At 38.0% G+C, this 20,716-nt stretch overlaps 1 protein-coding gene across 8 annotated transcripts in view; it reads left to right on the top strand.

Moving 5' to 3' along the window:
* ANAPC10 (anaphase promoting complex subunit 10) overlaps positions 1-20,716 on the top strand; it is a 137,841-nt gene that overhangs the window by 18,318 nt on the left and 98,807 nt on the right. For 7 of the 8 annotated variants that reach the window (XM_038136695.1, XM_038136703.1, XM_038136698.1 and 4 more), the window contains exon 5: positions 15,755-16,124. The exons of the other annotated variant lie outside the window; for it this stretch is intronic. In XM_038136695.1, the coding sequence (XP_037992623.1) occupies positions 15,755-15,985 (231 nt within the window). In that variant the 3' untranslated portion in view covers positions 15,986-16,124. Of the gene's footprint in view, positions 1-15,754; positions 16,125-20,716 lie in introns of those variants that run through there. 8 annotated transcript variants of the gene reach the window in all.

Genomic DNA, 20,716 nt, shown 5'->3' with positions numbered 1-20,716 from the left:
TACTCAATTCTGTCTTTCTTCAGCATTAACACTCTATTTCCATCTTAAACATGTTTGCTTTAGATGGATCATAGCTTTTGGCAGCTACTGCATTTTTAGCAAATAATACTGTTTCTAGTAAGAGTTGCAAAAAAAAAAACTTTGTGTGAGGTCCTTGTAAACTGAACCTTGGGAACGTTATGTTATTTCTGTATTTTCCCTTCTTTTGTGCTTCTTCTCTATTTGTGTCATGGTTATAAATTACATCGTTTGAACTAGAGAATTAAAAACATTTCATTTTGTGATTCCTGTAATTTTAAAAAAGAGAACGTTTGTTTTATGTGTATTTTTTTTTCTTTTTACCTGTTATTTCAGAGGCTGGCACACAGAGAAATAAGCAGTTATGGTATTGAAATTCCATTGTGCCAGCACCTCTGGGGCATAATCCAAAAAAACCAGAAAAATCGCCTGCTGGGTTGTATGCAGTGAGCTTGTGTGAACATCAGTGTCTGCTGTTCACACATCATTTTTTACTGGAAGCTCCTTTTGGAATAAAGGTTCTGTGTTTGGAGAGTGCACTGGGATACTTGTTGGTCCATGGTTTTTCAGAGTTTGTAGGGATTTCTAATTACAGTTTACCAGTGTAGGCTCACTAGATACTTCTTGCAGATAATCATTAATGTTTCAGAGAAGCAAGCAGGGATTTGGCAACATAAAAACTGTAACAAGAAAGATCTGGGTGCTCTTCCTTTAAGCATTCTCTCTGAAACTGAACATGGGATTGAGGAATAAGGTGGGTGGATGGAGGGGGAGGTGACAGCATGACAGAAGACACTCACATACTTGTTATCCCTACTTCAATATTCAACTCCTTTCCTTCCTTCCCTCTCCTTTTTTAATGCAAGTGTGGTGTCTAGTTGACATTTTAATAACATCCAAGTGCCTCCAGCATTGCAGCTTATGGTGGGTGTCAGTGTGATGCTCCTCTAGAATATCTTTGTGGTGCTCAGTCAGGTGAACCCTCTCAGCTGATCAGAATCAATTTGAACTGTGTTTACAAAACATGTGATACTGTGCACTTGCAACCTGGAGCATGTAGCAACATCTACTTTATCTCTTGTGTTTGATCTCTCTGCTCTTGGACAGAAGGATGAAGACCCTGCTAGGAAAACTGTTTAATGCACCTTTTTACTTGGGTGTTTGAAGGAGTTCCTGGTCACAAAGGGTTTCAAGGTTTGAACTAGGGAAAATGCAAATCTTTGTTGGCTGGCTGTATCATTTATTGGCTTTTGGGGAAGTGGACTCTAAGATGTCTGACCTTGCAGTTACTTAGCAGAGCAAGGAGGTGGGTGCCATTGAAGAAACTGTGTGAAACAAGGGATGCTTCTTAGATCTCAAGAAAGCAAAATGTTAGAAATGAGGTCTTGGAAAAGTGCAGCAGACCTGTATTTGGAAGGGAAATTATACTTTTCTGTAGTAAAGTGCCCTGCATACTGCATTGGAATTGTTAAATAAAGAACTGTTTCTCAATCTCATTTTTCTTCTTCTTCTACCCTACCACATTCTATAGTCATGCTCTTTCCCATTCTGTAAGTTCCCTAAGCCTGAGTAATCCAAAATTATCTCCTCTGGTTTTGGATTCCAAATGTGGAAACATTGTGGGAGTCACACCACCATCTTTTGCTTAAAGGATGTAAAAAACATCCTTAAAGTTGTGTCAAAGCTGACAGTAAGATGCTGCTCACTCACTCGTGCTTTCCTCTTTCTGGAGAGGTTGCTCACCATTAGGAAACTTCTTGCCTTTAAGCAATTCTTTCTATACTGTGAAATAGGATTGGGAGGATAAAGTCAGTGAATTATAAACAATCATCTTCGATTTACCTGATTGCCTTCATAGACTTAACTGTGGAGTGTAATCCTTGGAGGGAGCACTAGATATTTCAAAACTTAAGAAGTGCTAAATACATGCAGTAAGGTCAAATCCAAGACTGATTCTGATCCCTCTGAGTGCTCCTATTAACACAGTATTAAAATCCTCCAAAGAGTAAAGCCAGCAGTCAACATTTAATTTGGTTTAAGCATAAGAAAAGATATGAAAGGAATGGGAATTTTCTTGGATACCTAAAAAAGTTTTATGCTGTCATCTCAACTGGTGCTGATCAGCTGGCACAGCACACCTCATTTTCTGTTTCACTTGAACAACTTGTAGGCACCAGCAGCTGGAAACCTCCTGTGACTGTGTTCATCATCCTTTGCCAAACCAGCAGTTCGGTACAGGTTGGAGGGAGGAAGTGGCCCCAGTTTAGAAGAATATAGGAGCCAATTTGCCCACCATTTATTATTCTCAGTATGTGTGGCTTCCATGTTATAATACCTTTATATTCATCTGTGCAAATGCAATTACACTTGGCTATTTCTAGTACATACTGCCTTGTGACAAAGTTATCAGGTGTTGCTATTAATTAGGATTAAAAAAAATCCAAAACAAACCCATTAAATGCACTGGATGTGCCATGCTTTGTCCAGTCAGCACTAAAAAGAAACAACCAAAATTTTCCATAAATTCAGGTAGAAATAAAGGAACAAGTGTATTCAGTGTAGGTATATGGAGGGATTGTATAATTACTATCAGCCTTTTTTTTTTTTTTTTTTTCATTCTGAATCCTAACATTCTAGTGAGAAGCTGAGATTATTCACAATGTCACTAGGAAAGTAGTTCTGAAAGGAATTCTGTTGATGTGGAAATTAAAGCAATCCTCAGTGTTCAGAAGAAAATGCTACCTGGCAGGTGGTAGAGATCTAGAGCAAATCCAGGGTTCTGGACCGTAAGACTCAGCTGCTTCAGAGCTGCCACTGTGGCAGTTCTTTCCAAAGGGAGGTCTTGCTCCTGTGATTACTGAAATGTTATTTTGGTCAGGGATCACATGTCTGTGTGTAGCTTTGATGAGAACTCTGCTGCACAGCATGTACATTCAATTCTTTGTTAAGTTTTATTGGGTGGGAAGGGATTGAATGTGGTGTTATCCTGTTCCTTATCTCAAGTAGTGCATGGAAATGTTTCTGTAGATATGAAATATAAATTTATTTCTTTCTGAGGGCTGTTCTCTGTCTTTATCTGTCATAAGATAACCGAGATCATGTGTTTGAATCGGAAAAACCTTTCCCAGGCCTTTTCCATTTTCCGTGCAAACACGCAGGAGAGGGTGGAGTGAGAATAGTAATGTATCATATGTGTCTGGCTTGAGGGCCTGTGCTCTCTAGCTGCCTTCATCCAATTCCTAAAGTAGGTTTATCTAACAGTCCTATTTTATTTCAGAATGAATTCTGGAGTGTTTATGTGTCATGTCAAAGGAATGTTATCAAATACAGTTTTTATTGAAGCTTTTTATGAATGCTGTTTTCAGTCACAGTTATTGAGTGAATCATGTGGCATAGCCCCTAATACATATTGTGAAATTATTTCCCCCCTTCCCCCCTGTATTTGTCAGAGATCAAATTCAACTGTGAGTATGAAGCATATTTTGGATTATTTCTACAAGCAAATGCAGAAAACTCTAATTTGTTTCTCTTAGTTGAGATTAATCTGTTACTTAGTAAGATGATGTTGCTGTGCATCATTTTTACCTTAGTAAGGTAAAAATCAAACCATGTTTTATTTTTTTCATTGTTTCTAAAAGAGTTGCAATTCAGTATCAAAAGAAATGATGTAGTAAAAATCTGAAGTAGGCTTCCCTCTCCTTAACCAGGTCTCTGTTGTGATTATGGTGGTCACCATTTGTAATAGAGATTTTCATAAATCATCTCTTGGTAAATCTGGCATTGGTGGGGTAGGAACTTCTATTGTGGAATTACTGGGCTTTCTTCTATTTCTTTATACTGTCATGAGGAGTTAAAAGATTTACTTGCATAGCAGAAATAAATTAAGCAGAGGAGCATATGTAGCCACAGTAGATGTACAGTAAGTCACATAAATTTGCAATCTTATTCCATCTGCTTGTTGTTGACCGCACTTTGCTAAGCAGTAAGATGACACCCCACAGTAGCTCTAGAGGACATAGCAGGCCTGCTGGTAAACAAGTTTTTTATTAACTCGTTCTCATGCTTTGTTTTCCACTGCCCCCCTCATTTTTCAGGAGCCTACTTAGGATGTAATTTTATTTTCATTCTTACACAGGTCATGGTGAAAAGCTCATGTTGTTGGTCTGTAGAATGTAGCGCTAAGGCTGTTCCAGATGCTGTTTGTAGCAGAAATGCTGTTGCAGTGAGGGACAGTGCATAGCACCACAGAATACCTTTTTAAATTGTATATTTTTTGAGTGAATGGTGACTTGAGGGACCTTTGATTCCCAGAAAGAATTCAAGAAATAAAATTCATGTAGATTGAAAGAAGCGGAGTCTCAAGTCGGACCTCCACATAAAACAACAGATAAAAGCCTTGTGGGTTTTTTTTGGACATGCCTTCTTATTGATTTGTAAGAAAACACAAGCAAAAATAAAAGCTCTACTGCATTTGTTCCAGTACATTAAAGAAACTCTGTTTAGATGTGAAATTAAATGCTTCCATTGGGCAACAGTTCTGATTCCAGCTTTGCAAATTTATGGAAGTGTATTCTGGCTCACATAAAACTATCCAGCTGAACCTCTGACAGATATATTTCTTCTCTTTTAAAGTTCATTCGTATGAAAATATATCTCCAGTGAGACATGCTTATGAATTTGGGATCTTTCTGAGATGAGACTCTGCATTGCATTTTAAATTTGCACAAATAGTTTTCACAACAGTCTTTTGGATTTGTTTCCAGTGAGTAAATATTCCTTGAGCTGAGCATTACGCTCTGGATCCTGTGAAATGCTACTCTGCATTTGCTTATTGTGTGCTACAACACACTTGAGTAATCTTGAAGTTTATCAGATTTTGCCCCACTTGCCTTTACTGAGCATTCATAGACTCCTTATCCAGACACAGAAATGTTTGCATACTGTACTTCTGCAGGACTTTTGGGTTATTTACAGAAGTTTAGGATCTTTAAATTCCTTGATTTTTGGGAGAGGTACCCCTCTGTAATTCTCAGAAACAAGCCACTCCTTTGAAACCAGGAGAAATGCTTTCTCTTAGCCCCAGTGCTTTTTGTGTCTTAAATCAACAAGTTGTCCTCTTGCTGGTAAAGAATGAGTAGGGTTTTTTTTTAATTTGGTAGCACTCAGGTATAAATTGTTCCAGTCTTTTCCTGACAAATGAAGTCTCTTAGGAACTGGTCTTGTGTAACAGGTAAAAAGTTAGAGCCATGCAGTTTTATGGGCCTGTCTTCTAGTAGAAGATCAGAAATCTAGTTCTCTTCCATGTGTAGTCGTAGCCCTTCTCAGTGAGGGAAATGAGTTGTTTTTTGTTTTGATGTACTTTCTTCCTGTCACTTATAAAGAGTGCTTGAGAGCTAGCAACTGGCTGCTACTGCTGTGGACTTCCTTTAAATATCATGATATTCCCATTTTTTTACATTTGTTCATTTCCCATATTAATTTTCTGCATTCTCTGGGATGCAAAGTGCATGGCATGAAATGTGGTCACTAGGTTATTGCCGCTAAGTTATTTGAGATGGTTTGATAGAGAATGAATTCAGTGTGGCCAGTTTTCAGGCACTTTAATCTTTAATATTCCTTACACAATTTTTTTTTCAAATACTTTCTTTGTATAATTTAACTGTAGCTATGTCTAGACATATTTCCTGGATATGGCTAAACAATTTTCAAGGTAAGTTATGACCTGGGGTTTTTTTGCACTTTCACACAAACATAGTACCATTCCATTATGTATGTAGGAGAAATGGGAACTGCAGACATCTGCAATACAGTTTTCATTGAATTCGCAAACTTCTGCCCCTTTGTAAAATTAGTTATTTCCCAGAAATGTTTTCCAGCCTTAACTTCCATTTTCAAACAATTTGTGCAGTGCACCCATAGTATACATTTCTATTGTTACTGCTTATACCCAGCAGTTCTAGTTTGAAAAAAATTCATATGACTTTTCCCTTTATGCTTGGCTATCTTCTAGGTTTTAATGTGTTCATTCTATTTGCCTTAAGGTCCTCTTGTATAAGGCCATTGTTCAAAGCACTTGTTTCTTGCTCATAGAAAATTCTGTCTATGCTCCCTGTCTTGGAGGATTCTGCGTTAACCATAGAATCATTTAAGTTGGAAAAGACCTCTAAGATCATCAAGTTCAGCCTGTTCTGTTGCCTTTCATAAAAGGCAGCTGCTTTGTCCCATTCTTCAGTCAGCAGTTCCATTTGTAATGCAAATTCACCTGAGCTTCAGAATGGTTTTTTAAATATATGTTCAGACTTTGCAGTAGAATGTTCCACTACCCCAGTTCAATCTGTTTCTGTTCTCTTTGTGTAGCTGTCTCCTCTTTCATTGCTGGTTTCCCCTGCCTCTCTTCAGTAGATGGTTGAAGTGCTACTCTCTTCCCTGAGAGCAGCCTGACTCACCTAGAAGTTGTATGAGATGATGTCTTTACTTTGGGTGGGTGCTGTTCTCAAGGGAGGGACTAAGATTTTGCTATCTCGTACAGGGAAATCTTAGGGCTTTTCAGTGCTTGAGGGATGAGAATTCAAATTTATGACTAAGAAACAAACTTAAATAAAAGTGCTAGTAGTGTATTGTCTTAAGTAATTTTTAAGAGCTGTGTGCCCTATTTCTGTTGTTATGAAAACCTTAGTCCGCATAATTAACCAGATGGGGTTTTCTTGATACTTTTGTCACTATTTTGTGTTATGACTAAAAACTTTTGAATGCAGATGGTACTATTCATTTGAGTGAACATGGGAAGTTGTAAGTGGCTTTTGTTATGTTTGACAGTTGTTTTTTTTCCCCAAGATTGTGATCAGGTAAAAGTTACTGAGGGTTTTCAAAGGCAGGTTGGTCATCATCTGCCAGATTCCTACTTAGAAGTGTCCCTACACAGTTACCTTGTACACATGGGGACTTCTCCTTAATTACTTACTTGTCCATAAAACAAAGAAATATTGCAGTGAGATAAACTTCGATTTGAAGTGCTTCCCTAAAGGTATAAAACATTTGTTTTCACTAAAGGAGATTTGCAATGCTTTCTAAATGTTCAATGTGCAGCATTGGCTATTTATTTTATAGTAACTTTTTGGTTGGTTTTTGGTTTTTTAAATATACTGTTTCTTTTCTCACATTCTGCATCTATAATACTCTAAGCTACTGATATTTTGAGTTGTAAAGTACCCTGGTTTAAAAAAATATTTAAAAAGTGCCTCATTCTTCTTTCAAAATGCTGGAATTTTGAAAAGACTTGCAGCAAACCATGGATTTTCTGCCATTCATTGTTAAGGCCAGACTGTCCAAATGCGGTCTGTTCCAGTATGTCTGCAACTAAAACTTTACCCAACTTAGGTAGTGAGGCAGAAAGCTTGTTTTGAGCTGCATGACCTGTTTTTTGATACTGTCAGCCAAGAATTTTTTGTAGGTTTTTCATCTTAAGTGTACTGTCTGCCAAGCTCAGGGGAAGCAACAGGTTCACACTGGAGTCAGGTTCCTGTAGGTGTGAAGGATTTCCCCTGATACCAGGAATCTTCTCAGAGTTGCAGTGGCCTTGCAAAGGTATGGCATTCCTGTGGGTTGTGACAGCTGTGCAGTGAGATTAGGTCCCTGCAGGAGAGTAGTACTGCACTTAGGGTGTATTTGCCTTCCCTTCCTCCACTGTTGACTGCTTCTTAAATGAGTTATGAAACCCATTTTTCTTTAAAGCAGAGATCCAAAATTTCACAGCTGTCATGGCTGATTTCAATTGGAGACAGTATTCCTTCTGGAGCAACAGATTCCTGTTAAGATGGAATCTCTTTTAGGTGATACCAAACTAAACTTAGATAGCTTCCTGCTGTGGGTAGAAGGTTTGTGTTGGAGTTTTAGGCCCTAATTCCATACTTGCACATATGAAACTCCATTCTAGACTGCATTGTCATTCTGTATTTCCTGGTTAGATCATTCTTCTTTTCAAAGGGACAGAGAGAAGGTTGGTTTTTTTTTTCCTGAAGTTCCAGTGGATGGTTGCCACTAAAAGCATATACAGCATAGCAATCCTTCTCTAACGAGTTTTAATTTATGGATGTGTGCAGCATAAAGTGTTATGTGAAAGTTCAAATGACCTCACTTAACAATAGGACTTAAAAAATGCGAGACTGAAAAGCAAACTATCCAAGACTATTCAACATTTTTGTCCTTCTCTGAAGCAATATATACCTCTTGAGATATGCATTTTTGTAATGAATGTTGAGCTGCCTGTCTCTCGTACTTCACAGAACATACTAAAAAAAAGTGCTTATGGCACAGCAAATGGGAGAACAGTGTTTCTTTCTTCCAGAGAGACTTTCCTAGTAAACAGTCTGTGACAAATTTCTGATGGTTTCTGCAGGTAAATTTTCTAGAATGAAGAGCTGTTTTCAGCCACATTCTAGCGAATGAAGTATTCAAAGACTGTTGTCAATATTTTTTCCCTTTCCTTTTGCTTTTTTTTCCTGCCACCCAGAGTTATGCAGACAATATTTTCTGAAATTGAAATTCAGTCAGACAGTTCTGGCTGACAGTTTCACAGAGGTTGAGCATTTGGCCGGTTATTTATTTGTCTGTCAGGCTGGATGTACCTGACTATGCAAGTGCTGTGAGAGATGCAGAGGTGGGACTGTGATGGGCAGGGTGGTGGTTGTTTAAGTACCACGGACAGGGGCCCCTCCGCACGTGTCCAGACCATCCATGTCAGGAGTTTTGTATGTGGGCAGTTCAGCACAGCCCTGACTCTTGTGCAGGCATCATTATGTGGGATTCTTCATCACTTGGTGCTTTTGAAAGAGCTGTTTTTCTGTGAATCCATGTCCTAAAGCTCTTGGTATTCCACAGTGTGTGCCACTGTGCCCCATTTCCTCCATTTGACGGGGGCTTATGTGCGCTCTTACTCACCAGAGGCTCCCCATTGTGTCTAAGAGTTATTTGTTGTTCTCTCAAGTGTTCTTCATCTGACTTCAGCAGAATTCTAAGACAGCCTATGAGGGCATTCATAAAGCTGGCTTTCCCTATTAACCATTCCATGGATTAAATTTCAGCTCTTTCTAACTTTATTCTTGTTGTAATGTTCAAATTCTGTCTGCATCAACTGTGTGCATCTTAGAAGATGCATTGCTTTAATTGGTTTCTCAGCAGAACCAAATAAAAGGGTTCCTTTTTAACTGTATGGGGAAATGATAATCAGGACACCCAATTCTAAAGTATATCAAAATGGACCAGTCACTGAGACCATTTCCTGAATTTGCTGGTGAGTTATTCTGCCACAGGAAGTTTAGATTGCATCATCCACGGCTCAATTGACATCATCTGCTCCCTTCAGAAAGCAGCAATGGGACACAACCCACTGATGTTGTCCAGCATATTTGTGCTGCTCAAGGAATCCAGACAGGAAATTTAGAAAGGCACTATAACAACCTGAATTTGAGCATTGCAAATACTAATCCTTGACCCACCAAGGATTTGCTTTTCTAGATTTACTTTTCTTCCTTTCCTACATATTCTTTATAGCTTGATTTGAGTGTTTAGTTGTCTTTCTTTTTATTGCATACAATTTTCTAACACCTGGGCATTGATTAATTTTTAGTGTTTTAATCTGGAGCAAAATAATCTGAAGGAGGTTCTATAAATCTCTTGCAAGGATCTTTTGGACCTTTTTTCAACCTTCCCAGTCTTCCCAAAAGTTCTTTCTTTCACTTTATTAAAACAAAGAGCTTATAGGATACTAAAAGATAGGAACATCTAGTGTTTGCAGGTTTCACTCTCTAATATAGCTTATTCTGCAACTCTTTCCTGTCTACCCAAATCCACAGCTGACTCTTCCTGAGGGGATGGACTGTGCTCCTTTAGACTCTTCAGGAACTGCTGTTTAAAAGAATGGAAAACTTCTCTTGCCTAATGGACTGAAATGAGATTTCTTGACCGTTTAAGGAGGTGGCTGATTAAGACCACAGAGGCACCTCCTTAGGTGGTCGTTGCTTCATCCGAGCACACAAGTGTGCTGTTCACAGTGCGTCCTTTGAGCCTGTTGCTGTGTTCCCTGTTAAGTTGCTAATGTGGTGTCCTTCTTTTGGCTCACTTGGAACTTGCCAAGTTTCTTTTGGACATGCTTCATTTTTTCTGCTGGAACTGGTGCATCACTGCTATTAACTGGTTCTCTTCCTTCCTAAGTGAAGTGATGGCTGAAGCCCAAGCTCTGCTACTTCGTGTGTTGACAGTTCCAATACTTGGAATTATGCAGAAGCACACAGATTCTCAGTCATGGTAACCTAAATGGTAGGACATGGCCGTTATGGAAACAGGATTTTGGAAGTTAAGCCAGCCTTCTTTTTCCTTGCCAGTTGTTGTGAAAACATATTTGGATAGCTGTAAGAAACAATGGCTAAACAGGAAAAAGCCTTGTCCTACATGGGAAAGTTCGTGTACTGATAAATATTTAATTTCTGAACACAGCATTTATTTTCCCTGAAAATTGGTTTTATAATCTGCTGCTTGGAAGAATACATTATTTATTGAGAACACCTGCTTTGAAAAAACATAGGTTTTTGTAATAACTATATTGTAAGAACTAGCTATGCACATAGAGAGACAAAATTATATGTGTGAAGAAGAGTCGATCCACTACTTTTAATTTCATAGTTGGCTGAGTCACTAAAACAAAAAGCAGCTTTTACAGTTTTATGAGAAAAGTAGAAGGAGTAAAATTAAATGCTGTTTGATTTCACAGCCATTTGAATCTAGTAGTACAATTGATGAAATGGAAATTTGATGAGGTACAAACATCTCAGAATAATGTTTCATGCTGAAGCTGTGATGGCAGCAAGAATTGTCAGCTTTCTGTCAGTACACAGGTCCTCTTCTGCACACACTTCCCAGGGGGAAAAAATGAGCTACTTTTTCTTCCTATATATATTTATTCCCCTGAGCTGGGAGCCTTGTCTAGCATACATCTGGTATGTGTTTGTAATTACACTAAGTGTGAAACTACCTACAGTGAGTTTTTCTCTCGCTAAATCTTCACAAAAGATACCTTTAAAGGTCAGGAAAAACCAAGTCTTATTTCAAGGATGTTAGCCTATTCTAAATATAGCCAAAATCTTGGGTTTCATTTGTAACCCTAGCAGGAATAGCAGTTAGAGTTATATGCCATTTGGAGCCACCACAGAATGTAAACAAAATATCACCGAGTATGGAAAAGAGGTCAATATTCAATTTAGTTAGGATTAATACTATAGAAAAGTATTCTTTGGGTAAATAACTTCCTAGCCTCTAAGGAGGCTAGTGATTGTAGAAGAAGCTTCCTCCTAAAAGTTCTGGTCTTGGGTTCAGTCATCTCTCTGAAGTGTAGCGTCAAGTTGCCTTGGTCTTATTTTCTTTTTTTAATTTTTATTTTGTTGTGTGGTTTGCATCTTCTATGGTAGGACACCCATTAGCTGCAATAGTGGCCTTGCCAAATATGTATGGAATTCTGTAGAACCTCTGGACTGTACAATAAAGTGAAGAAAAAGGGCTGTTAAATTCTCTTCTCTGGAGAGGAGAATTCCATTGAGAACATTAATTTTCCTTTGGCTTTCAAAATAATGTCGATTCCTGGAGTTGAGAGTATATGTCCATAGGTGAAGCTGTAGCATGCAGAGCACAGGAAAAATGAGAAAGCAGGAGGAAGAGCTAGAGTATAACAGCAGCGAGGACAAGTGAGTAATTTTTCCATTTCAATTTTTATCCCTTTGTTCTTTTATTTTGACTTTCATGGTCTTCTTGTTTTCCAATTGTCACAAAATTTATAGTATTAGAAGCAAATATAAAAAAGCCACAAACCCTGGGCTTTTAGTATGTTGTACAGTAAGATTAGTCTAGAGCTGCAGGAACTGTCCTTAGTTACCAATAATTAGCTTGCACTGATTCATTCCTACGTTTTCTTTTTTTTTTTTTTTTGAGAAAAAAGACTTTTCTAGTAAAACACATAACAGAAATTTTGAATTTTAAATTTCACTCAGATGATTAGTAATAAAGCTGATTTTTTTTAAAATTTCTTGGAAGACAGTTTTTTACTATAACTGAGACTTAATGATCTGCATAAGATTAAAAATACAGGAGGCAAATTAATCTGATATTTACTTGTAGTGGACTGATGCTATAGAATTGAAGTGAAATATAAATATATCTGTATGTGTGTGTGTGTCTGTATGTATATACAGTGGTCTGTGCTTTTAAAGAACAAGCTTGACTTTGAGCAAAGTTAACTGAAATGGATTTCAAGTATAGTATTCTATTATGGGTGGAGCTTCCAGTGCCACCTGTACTTAAGGTTGTGTGACCCTTTGCATTTTGAGGCTTAACTCTTGGTTACTTTGACTTTTGCCAAAGTTCAGTTCAGACAGATTTTTCCATGCAAGATATCTGCTTTGGGTTGAATTTTTTGAAAGTTTCAGCCAAAGCAGTTCTGTTCCAAGAACAAGGCTAGTGAAAAGTATGCTGTTTTGCTTGTGTGAGAATATTCTGGTGTCCTTCTTTGATGCTCCAGTGCCCCCAAGCTCTAAAGCAAGGATTTGAAATTTGGCAATAGTTCAGCCTTTGTGTTGAGGATGTGCCTTTTGCCTCCCTGTAAAAATCCACCCAAATTTCCAGACCAGTTTACAAGGCTTTGAAAGATTGCCATTTGCATGGGCTTAATAGGAATTTCTTAAAACTTCACAGTAAGCTTCCTTTAGATTCTGTTCACACTGGGAATGCTCCAGGCAGAGTAGAGCTGCATATTTCATCCCACTTCTGCTAGGAGTTGTGACGGCTGGGTCTGGGTGCTGACATTGAGCTAGGACTGGGCAGCATTGTGTCTTGTATCACCCCTGCCTCTTCCCATGTCCTGTTCCTTCTCCCTGGTGACAGACCTGGGCCCTCTGGAAAAAGAAAATGTTTCACTCATCTGAAAGAGCATGACAGATGTGGAGGAGAAGAATTTGGGAGAGTATGTGTCTGGTTTATACCATTCCTTTGGTCACAGAAAATGTGTGTATCATACTGGCAAAAAAATACTTCCTTTTCTACTGAGTGTTCAGTTTGGTTTTGTTGCATTTAAACCTCAGTAGTTAAGGGTTATCAAGGTTTTATGAACTATGTGAGCATCAATTAAAAAAAAAAAGGGTTAGTCTCAGATGTCAGTACAGGAATGTTAGAGGGCAGAAATCAAGAGCTCGCTTTTTTCAAACATTGAAGTCTGACATTTACATTTATTATACTCTAGCCTCCAAATTCATCACAAGTGTTGTGTGTTTTGTCCAAGAGGCAACTGTTTGACTGGAATGGGGAAAGGGGCCTATTCTGAGGAGGAGTACGGGATTTGTACGAGTAAAGGTTGTGCATTCATCTGTTAGGGAAGTTGAAAAATGTGGAGTGAGGGAAGCTCAGATTTTGGGAAATTAAAAAAAGTCTTTGTGGCTAAGACAGTTCAGTGGTGCTTGATGAATTGTGTGCTGTCTGTGCTCAGTCTTGGTGTTTCTACAAGAGGCACTTAAGTGGCTGTTCCTAGGTGGCTGCTCGGACTCTGTATTGTGGCTGGCTTGAGAGCTTGTATCCATTTGCAGAAATGCAGAACTGCAAGTGAACTCAGTGGGAGCTAAACCTCCTGTAAAATCTTGTCTTGCACTTAGGACAGTAAAAACCAGCTCAGAGTATGTGAAGTTTAACATCTGGAGCCAGGGAACCTTTTAGTCTGATTAGCCTAATGCCTCAGTTGCCGGTTTTACAGGTGAAGGAACGACTTGTCCCATCTCTGTAGAAAGACTCGGGGAGAAACTGGTTGCCTTTGTAGCAGGACTGGAAAATAACATGCTGTAAACATGTAGAACATATAACCACTTCCTTTGATCAGAGATGAAACAAAGTAGTGGGAAATATGCCATACTTTTAAAGTTACTTAGTGTTAACTAATCTGTTTCATACTGATCTAAGCATAAAAATCTCAGTATCTTAGCTCTTGAATTCAAATTTTCCATTTTGAATCAGCAGTCAAAATTTGTCAATGCTGATGATAATATTAAAATGCAAGTTTAATTAGCAATGGCCTTGTAGTTCTCTTCAAAATCACAGTCACTTGACCTTAGTAGTAGTTTAATAAAGTGTTAGGAGGATCCTCCTTCTCTGTTTACTATGAAGATGGAAAGCATACTTGTTTAAGCTGTTTACTGCCACCTCACCATGATAAATTTTCCCTTTGTAAAACTGCTTCAACAAGACAGCTATTTTTTATCCCCTTGTAAAGTCAGCCATGACCTGAAGTTTCCTATGGAAAAAAAAAATTAAAGTTTTTTGAAAGGGACAGTGCTACAGCAAATAAGTGACTGTGTGTTTGTGGAAATGTCTAGCTCCCAGAGTGAAATGATTTGCTGCTAAGGTTTAGTGAATTTAATGCTTTGGAAATAATTTGTTGGAGAGTCTGCAGCAGTGGAGAGTTTTGGATTGTGGTTATTTGTTGGGTTTTTTCCCTTGTTCTTGCTTTTAAGGTGGAGGTGTAAAAGATTTTTTTGTCTGCTACTTTAAACTGAAGTAGTCATCAAACTTTTTTACTTGTTTCTTGGGCTGTTTTCTCAGAGTGTCTGCTCCCTCTGAACCAATAGCTCTCAGATGGGTCTTTTGAAAGCTTCAGCATAAACAAGGCATTTGACAGCCATGCAGTATTTTTGGGAGAAAGATGGGAATTTTGAGCTGCTCAATGCACATACATCTTCCTTAGGGGAACTCAGCTGCTAAGAACAGCACTCTTATTTGCTTAGCTGTGTGAATCCACTTGCTAGTGGACAATTGTTTTGTGTTTTGTTTGTTTTGTTTTCTTTTCCCCCCCAGGACTTCCATTTACTTGTGTGCTCTTCCATGTGTGTTTTGAGCTGTGCTTTGAAGTTGGGCAGCTAGAGTATGGTAACAAAAGCTGCTACCATACTCTGCATAGCATCCAGTTTGATTTCAGCAATCTGTTGTGTCAGTGATGTGGTTTAGAGTTTAAATAAAGCTGTTCTTTGCTTGCCTTGACATTGGTTTGTGTAGGATTAAAACGAAAAAGAAAAAATCATCATGTCACACTGGGTATGTTGTATAAAAGGCAAGTCAAATGTGATAAGAATGTGATTCAATGGCTGTGCAGCAATTGTTAATTGGTCATGATACATTAGATGAAGTTTGAGGCATCCTCTATTTTTGACTCTGTCACCTTCCTTTTCCTCTTTCCTAGTCCCAGTAATAATCTAAGGAATTTCTGAAAACCCAGAACTTTGTGTGCATTTAGTTTCCTACCTAAGTCACTCTAGTATATTGTACTTCAGAGTGCCTAGATAAAACAATTTAAAATGCATATTTTGTCATGTTTGAGCATTGTTCTTCAGTAAGAAGGTCCAAGTGCTACACTTTTACTTTCTTAAACTTATACTGAAGTCTGTATTCTTTTATATTGATTTTTATTTTAGGATTAGGGCACAAAATGAGGAGTAGATTCTGAAAGGCAAAAACAGACACAACTGCAGACAACCAAATTAATTTGTGTACATTCATGCAAGCAGTAAATTAGCTATGAGTATTCAACTCTGTTATTTCAAATTATTTTGAAAAAGTAACTAAAATCTAATGAATGAGACTGCTTTATTAAATGGATTTAATATGTGATCATTTGAAATATTCTGAATGTTTTGCTCTTCTGTCTTGTTTTTGGCAGCAACTGGAATTAGTGGAACCCAGTGGCTGGATCCATGTTCCTCTAACAGATACCCACAAGAAGCCCATTCGCACCTTTATGATCCAGATTGCTGTTCTAGCCAATCACCAAAATGGAAGAGACACTCACATGAGGCAAATCAAAGTGTACACTCCTGTGGAGGAGAGCTCCATTGGTAAATTTCCCAGATGTACAACAATTGATTTTATGATGTATCGCTCCATCAGATAAAATTTCCTCATGAGGAACAATAAAGGTATTTTTTCATGACTATATCATTGCTAAAGAACAGGGTTTACTTCAGTGTAATTATATCTTTATGTTTATACTTTGTACAATTTTGAAATAAAGATAATCTTGTGTTACAGTATGTTGTAGTCTGTAATTTTGTTCCTTTTTCTAGGAGTCTGAGTGTTCTTGCACTCTCTGAGAGAAAAAACAATCCAGGCACTATTAAAAGAATGCATTTGACTGGGTGGGAATCAATAATTTATTTGCTATAATACAGATATTTTGGGGGATGATTTATTCCCCTAATGATCATGCATGGAAATAATTCATTCCTTTACCTGAAAATGGCTCTTTGAAAAATTGCTCCTCTTCTTGAACAGACATGATCTAGAGACATAGCCAGTAGTATTTTCCCATTATTGCTTATGCTAATGTGTTGTACCCTTTTTTCTAGAGGGTTGTTTCTGCTCAGTGGCTGTGTGCATGGATTTAGCCTTCTTCGTAACTACAAAGTAAATAATAGCATTGCAGAATATCTCCAGCTGGAAGGGACCTGGAAAGATCATCAAGTCCAATTTGCTGCTTCTTGCAGGACTACCTAAAACTAATCCATATGACTAAATGTTGTCCAGATGCTCCTTGAACTGTAACAGGCTTGGTGCCGTAACCATTTTCCTGGGGAGCCTGTTCTAGTGACTGATAGTGCAGTGAAGATGACAATGACATGGAGAAAATCAAACCTTTCAAAATTATTCAACTTAGTATATACATTAATATAGATGCATTGAGTGTAGGTCATCGAGAGCATGATAGCTGTTGAAAATAGGTGATTTAGGAATGCTCTGCCATCCTACAGCCATATGGGAATGAATGTGGTGGTCCAATGCACCTTCTAAAGTACTGGGAACTCGAGTATAACATAAGTAATCTCATGTTCAGAGCACAGAATTCTTTTAATGTGCCTTTTAAACAAAGGGCATTGCAAGGAAAATGTGTGCTCTGTCTGCTTGCTGTGAGTAGGAATATTTAACACCTCTACTAATGTCTCATAATCTCATCACTAGTTATTTAAACTTTTAAAAAATTGAGTAGATTTTAGAAAGAGACATTGAAGTACAAAGGTTTCTTTTAAAGTGTTTGGTACTGATCAAACCTGTTTTTCCTCATTACACTAGAAAAGTTGATGGTCAATCTAGGCTAATCTCAGCCAAGGAAAACTTTTGTCTCTCTTCTTATTTGTGAGCAAGGAAAGGCTAATAATAGTGGAGGCTCATCAAACAATGGTGCATCATCCTGCAGAGGAGAAAGGAGGTGAAATAGAGGAAAATGAGAAGGTTGTCAAAGAAGGAGGAAGATTTAACTGTTGAAATTTGTTTTATATGCTTGATGAAGTTGCTGTTTACTGAAAAGTTTTATCTGTGGCTGAATTCCACAGTAGTTAGGAGGATCATTAAACAGGGTGTTTCCTGATAAAGAACCTTGTAGAGAAGTGCATGACTAGTTTGGGGTTTCTATTTAAATGTGAATTAAATCATTTCAGGAGGACCTTAATGGAACTTTACCTTTTCTTGTAGAGGATGGATCAAGTGCAGAATTCCTGTTCAGCAGAAGCTGGCTGAACTTGTGCCTTTCACCAAGTCTGTCACTTCCATGGATTTTCTTATCTAGTGTCAGAGAGTTGTGCATTCCAATTCAATTAATTAAAGCAAATTATGTACTTTTGATGTCCGCTTCACAGTCTTCTGTTTAAAAAAACCAATATATCTCTCCTGGATTTATCTAGTTCCTTTTGCTAATCCATTTTGTTATGCATTGTTTTTAAGAAAGGAGATTATTAGTCATGGAATTTCTCTGGTTTTCTCCCAGAAGTTAAGATGGCAGTTACCCATCTTAGCTTTGCATCGTCAAGCCACTGTTTCCTAATTAAGGATTCTACCACAGATAATTCTCTGGTAATTTTGTGCTTTGGTCAGTAACATTTATCTTTTCATACATGTCACTCTGCAAGTGTTATATCTAGACTAATACTGCTCTGTGCCAAACATTATCCAGTAAGCTAGGAACAAGCCTTGTTCTTCTTATTTCTGTCCTTCCATCAGTAGGTATAATTTCTGGATCTTTAGAGAACTATTCTAGCTTTTATTGATTTTTTTTTCAGCTCATCGATGCTCCTGCAGGATAGTGGCCAGCATTTGTGTCAAAAATTTGGAATTGTTGTTTCTGGCAGTGTCGTTGAATAAGCTGAAATATAGCTTGACTACTTATCTTGCTCTTCTGAAATTACAGATTGTGTTCAAGTGGTTTTAAGAACCCATGATACCCATGGCAGGCTGGTTTATGTCAAGCTTTACTGTTGGGGAAGGAATCTCTACTTACTTGAAAACAAGGGCAGTGGACATTCTAAATCCATATGAAATCTTTTCTGTGTTGTTTTGTAGCAATTGTAGATACATTGCGTTGCACTGGTATTTAACATCTGTGGAAGTACATTTGGTTTTTAACACTTTTGGCATTTGGTCGCATAAGGCTGCTGATTTTTAAGTGATGAGATCCTAGATAAGTGTGTCTGAAAATAAAGCAAGTTGCTGCCTTTGTGTATGAATGTGGTACTTAGTATTTGAATTGGGATAAACAAACTGGGCTGCCAAGTCATTCAGGAAGTTACTTACACATGTGTCGTGTTTAGCTGCTGCTTCTTTTCCTTGCTCGTTGTTTTCAGACACGCAGTTGCCTGGAATCTTATCACTTTCTCCTTTTCTCTTGTATAAGAAGTACCTGATAAAGATTGAGTAGTACCAGTAATACTGGAATAAATGACAGACAAAATGGAAGATGTATTTGTCCTGAAAAATCATGACTTGGCAGTGATCTGACTCATCACTTCAAATAATAGTAACTTAGGGGTTTTAAAACCTTTTCTTGGAAGGTCACTAGGCCTTTCTGCCTCACAGAAAAGAAATTTGGTTCCCAGTGTAAAGTGTAAAAACTTTCCTTTTAATTCAACTTCAGCTTATTTCCTTTGCAGATGCTAAGAAGAGGGAGGTAACTGAGTCACCAGGATCTTGAACTCCTGTTGAAATGGAGGACTGTACCTGTGTTTTGACTAAGTCATGTCTGTGTGTCTTCTTAGCACCACTGTGTAAATAAAAAAGGCAGATGGCAGGAGAGGGAGAAAAGAGGTATTTGCTGCTCCTGGTTTCTAAAATGGAGAACAGCAAAACATTTATGTTTTGTTTAAATTCACATAGGGAATCTCTGGCAGAGCTGAATGTTGAAGCCTTATCATCACTGTTTATCTTCTCTTTTCACTGTGAAGCTGATTTTCAGATAATGATCCTGTTTCCAAGACAAATTTTTTAGTAATTGCATTTAAAATTTTAAACTGTATTTTGGGTTTTGCTCTTCTGGTTTAGTCTGTAGGGGAGATCCTTTTGCCAGCACTCTGACTATAGATGCACCACTGAAACTCTTCAGCTGAGCCTTGGTTCTTGTTCTTATCTCCCTGAAGCGAGTCTTACTGTTGGTAGTTGTTTTTCTTCACCTGTGTTAAAACAGTTTAAGGGAAGAAATTGAAACATTATTTAGGCTAGAAATCTGTTTATATGTTAGAGACAGATACTGAGATTGCCAGTAATGAATAGCAAAACCTTGTGAATTTGGGCATAATGGATGAAGTGATGGAAGAGACTGAAGGACCATGGAGAGCTACCGGGTTTTGGGAAGGCAAATTGTTGCCTCACCAAATAAGGCAAGCCACAGCTCTAGGCATTAGGTCATTTCTTGAAAAATCCCCACCTTTCACACAGCAGTAGCCAGCAGTAATTGTAATTGCCTGGACTCGAAAACTGCAAGTGAAACAGGTGCTCAGGTAATTCATGTCACCTGAAGTGAGTCAGGGCGATAAGACTGGACCTCGTGATTAGAGCTGAATTGTACTACACCCTGTAAAGAAAGAAGGAGAGTCAGAAGCTCCTCTAGTAAACTTCTCAGGAAATTCCAAGTACTTTAGCCATTTGTTAGCCATAAATATGTGTCTTTGCTTCAAAAAGGGAGAGTGGGTTTTTCTATAAACTGTATTTTCAGGATGGGTCTGCGTAGTAATATATAAAAGAAGAGTTCATTGCTCTGCCAGGCCTAAATGACAGCATAAATGGTGATCATAGTGTTACTGTGTTTTGCTGTGTAAATGAGTTCTGGAGATGATTTTTAGTGTATATTTTTATGGAATTTACCAGTAAGCTCTGCAGCTTTAGGAGAATGTGTCTGAATTCTTTGGGATCACTGGATCACCCGGACTGACCTCAGCATGTGCTGGCCTGCATGGGGAAGTAGAGATTTTGGCTCTGAAGAAGCCATGGTTATAACAAGCAGTGCAGTGCTGTGCTCTCAGACCCTGACTTGTTCAATTCCTGGTAACCTTTGCGCTCTTATTCCTAAATTTTGTCATTCTGTGTTAACGGTTAATTAACATTGATGCATTGATTACAAGAATGCTTTGGATTCCTTTGCATGTATACATAAAAATGGCTGTTTATTTAATATTTAACTACCACATTACTTCTTGAATTAAATGCCATAGTTTTTTGCTGGAGCATGAGATAAAAATCTAAATGCGATTAAAATGTTCATAATATTAAGAGTATGTCCCTCTAAAGATGGAATTGCTGAGGCTTCCAGGCAAAGGTATTGGGTGGTCTGCTGTTGGTTTGGAATACTTAAGTGTTCTGGTTT

Source organism: Motacilla alba, chromosome 4 (assembly GCF_015832195.1).
Source record: "Motacilla alba alba isolate MOTALB_02 chromosome 4, Motacilla_alba_V1.0_pri, whole genome shotgun sequence".
NCBI lineage: Eukaryota > Metazoa > Chordata > Aves > Passeriformes > Motacillidae > Motacilla > Motacilla alba.
Note: the sequence above shows the minus strand (reverse complement) of the source record. Positions and strands in the feature narration are given on the sequence as shown.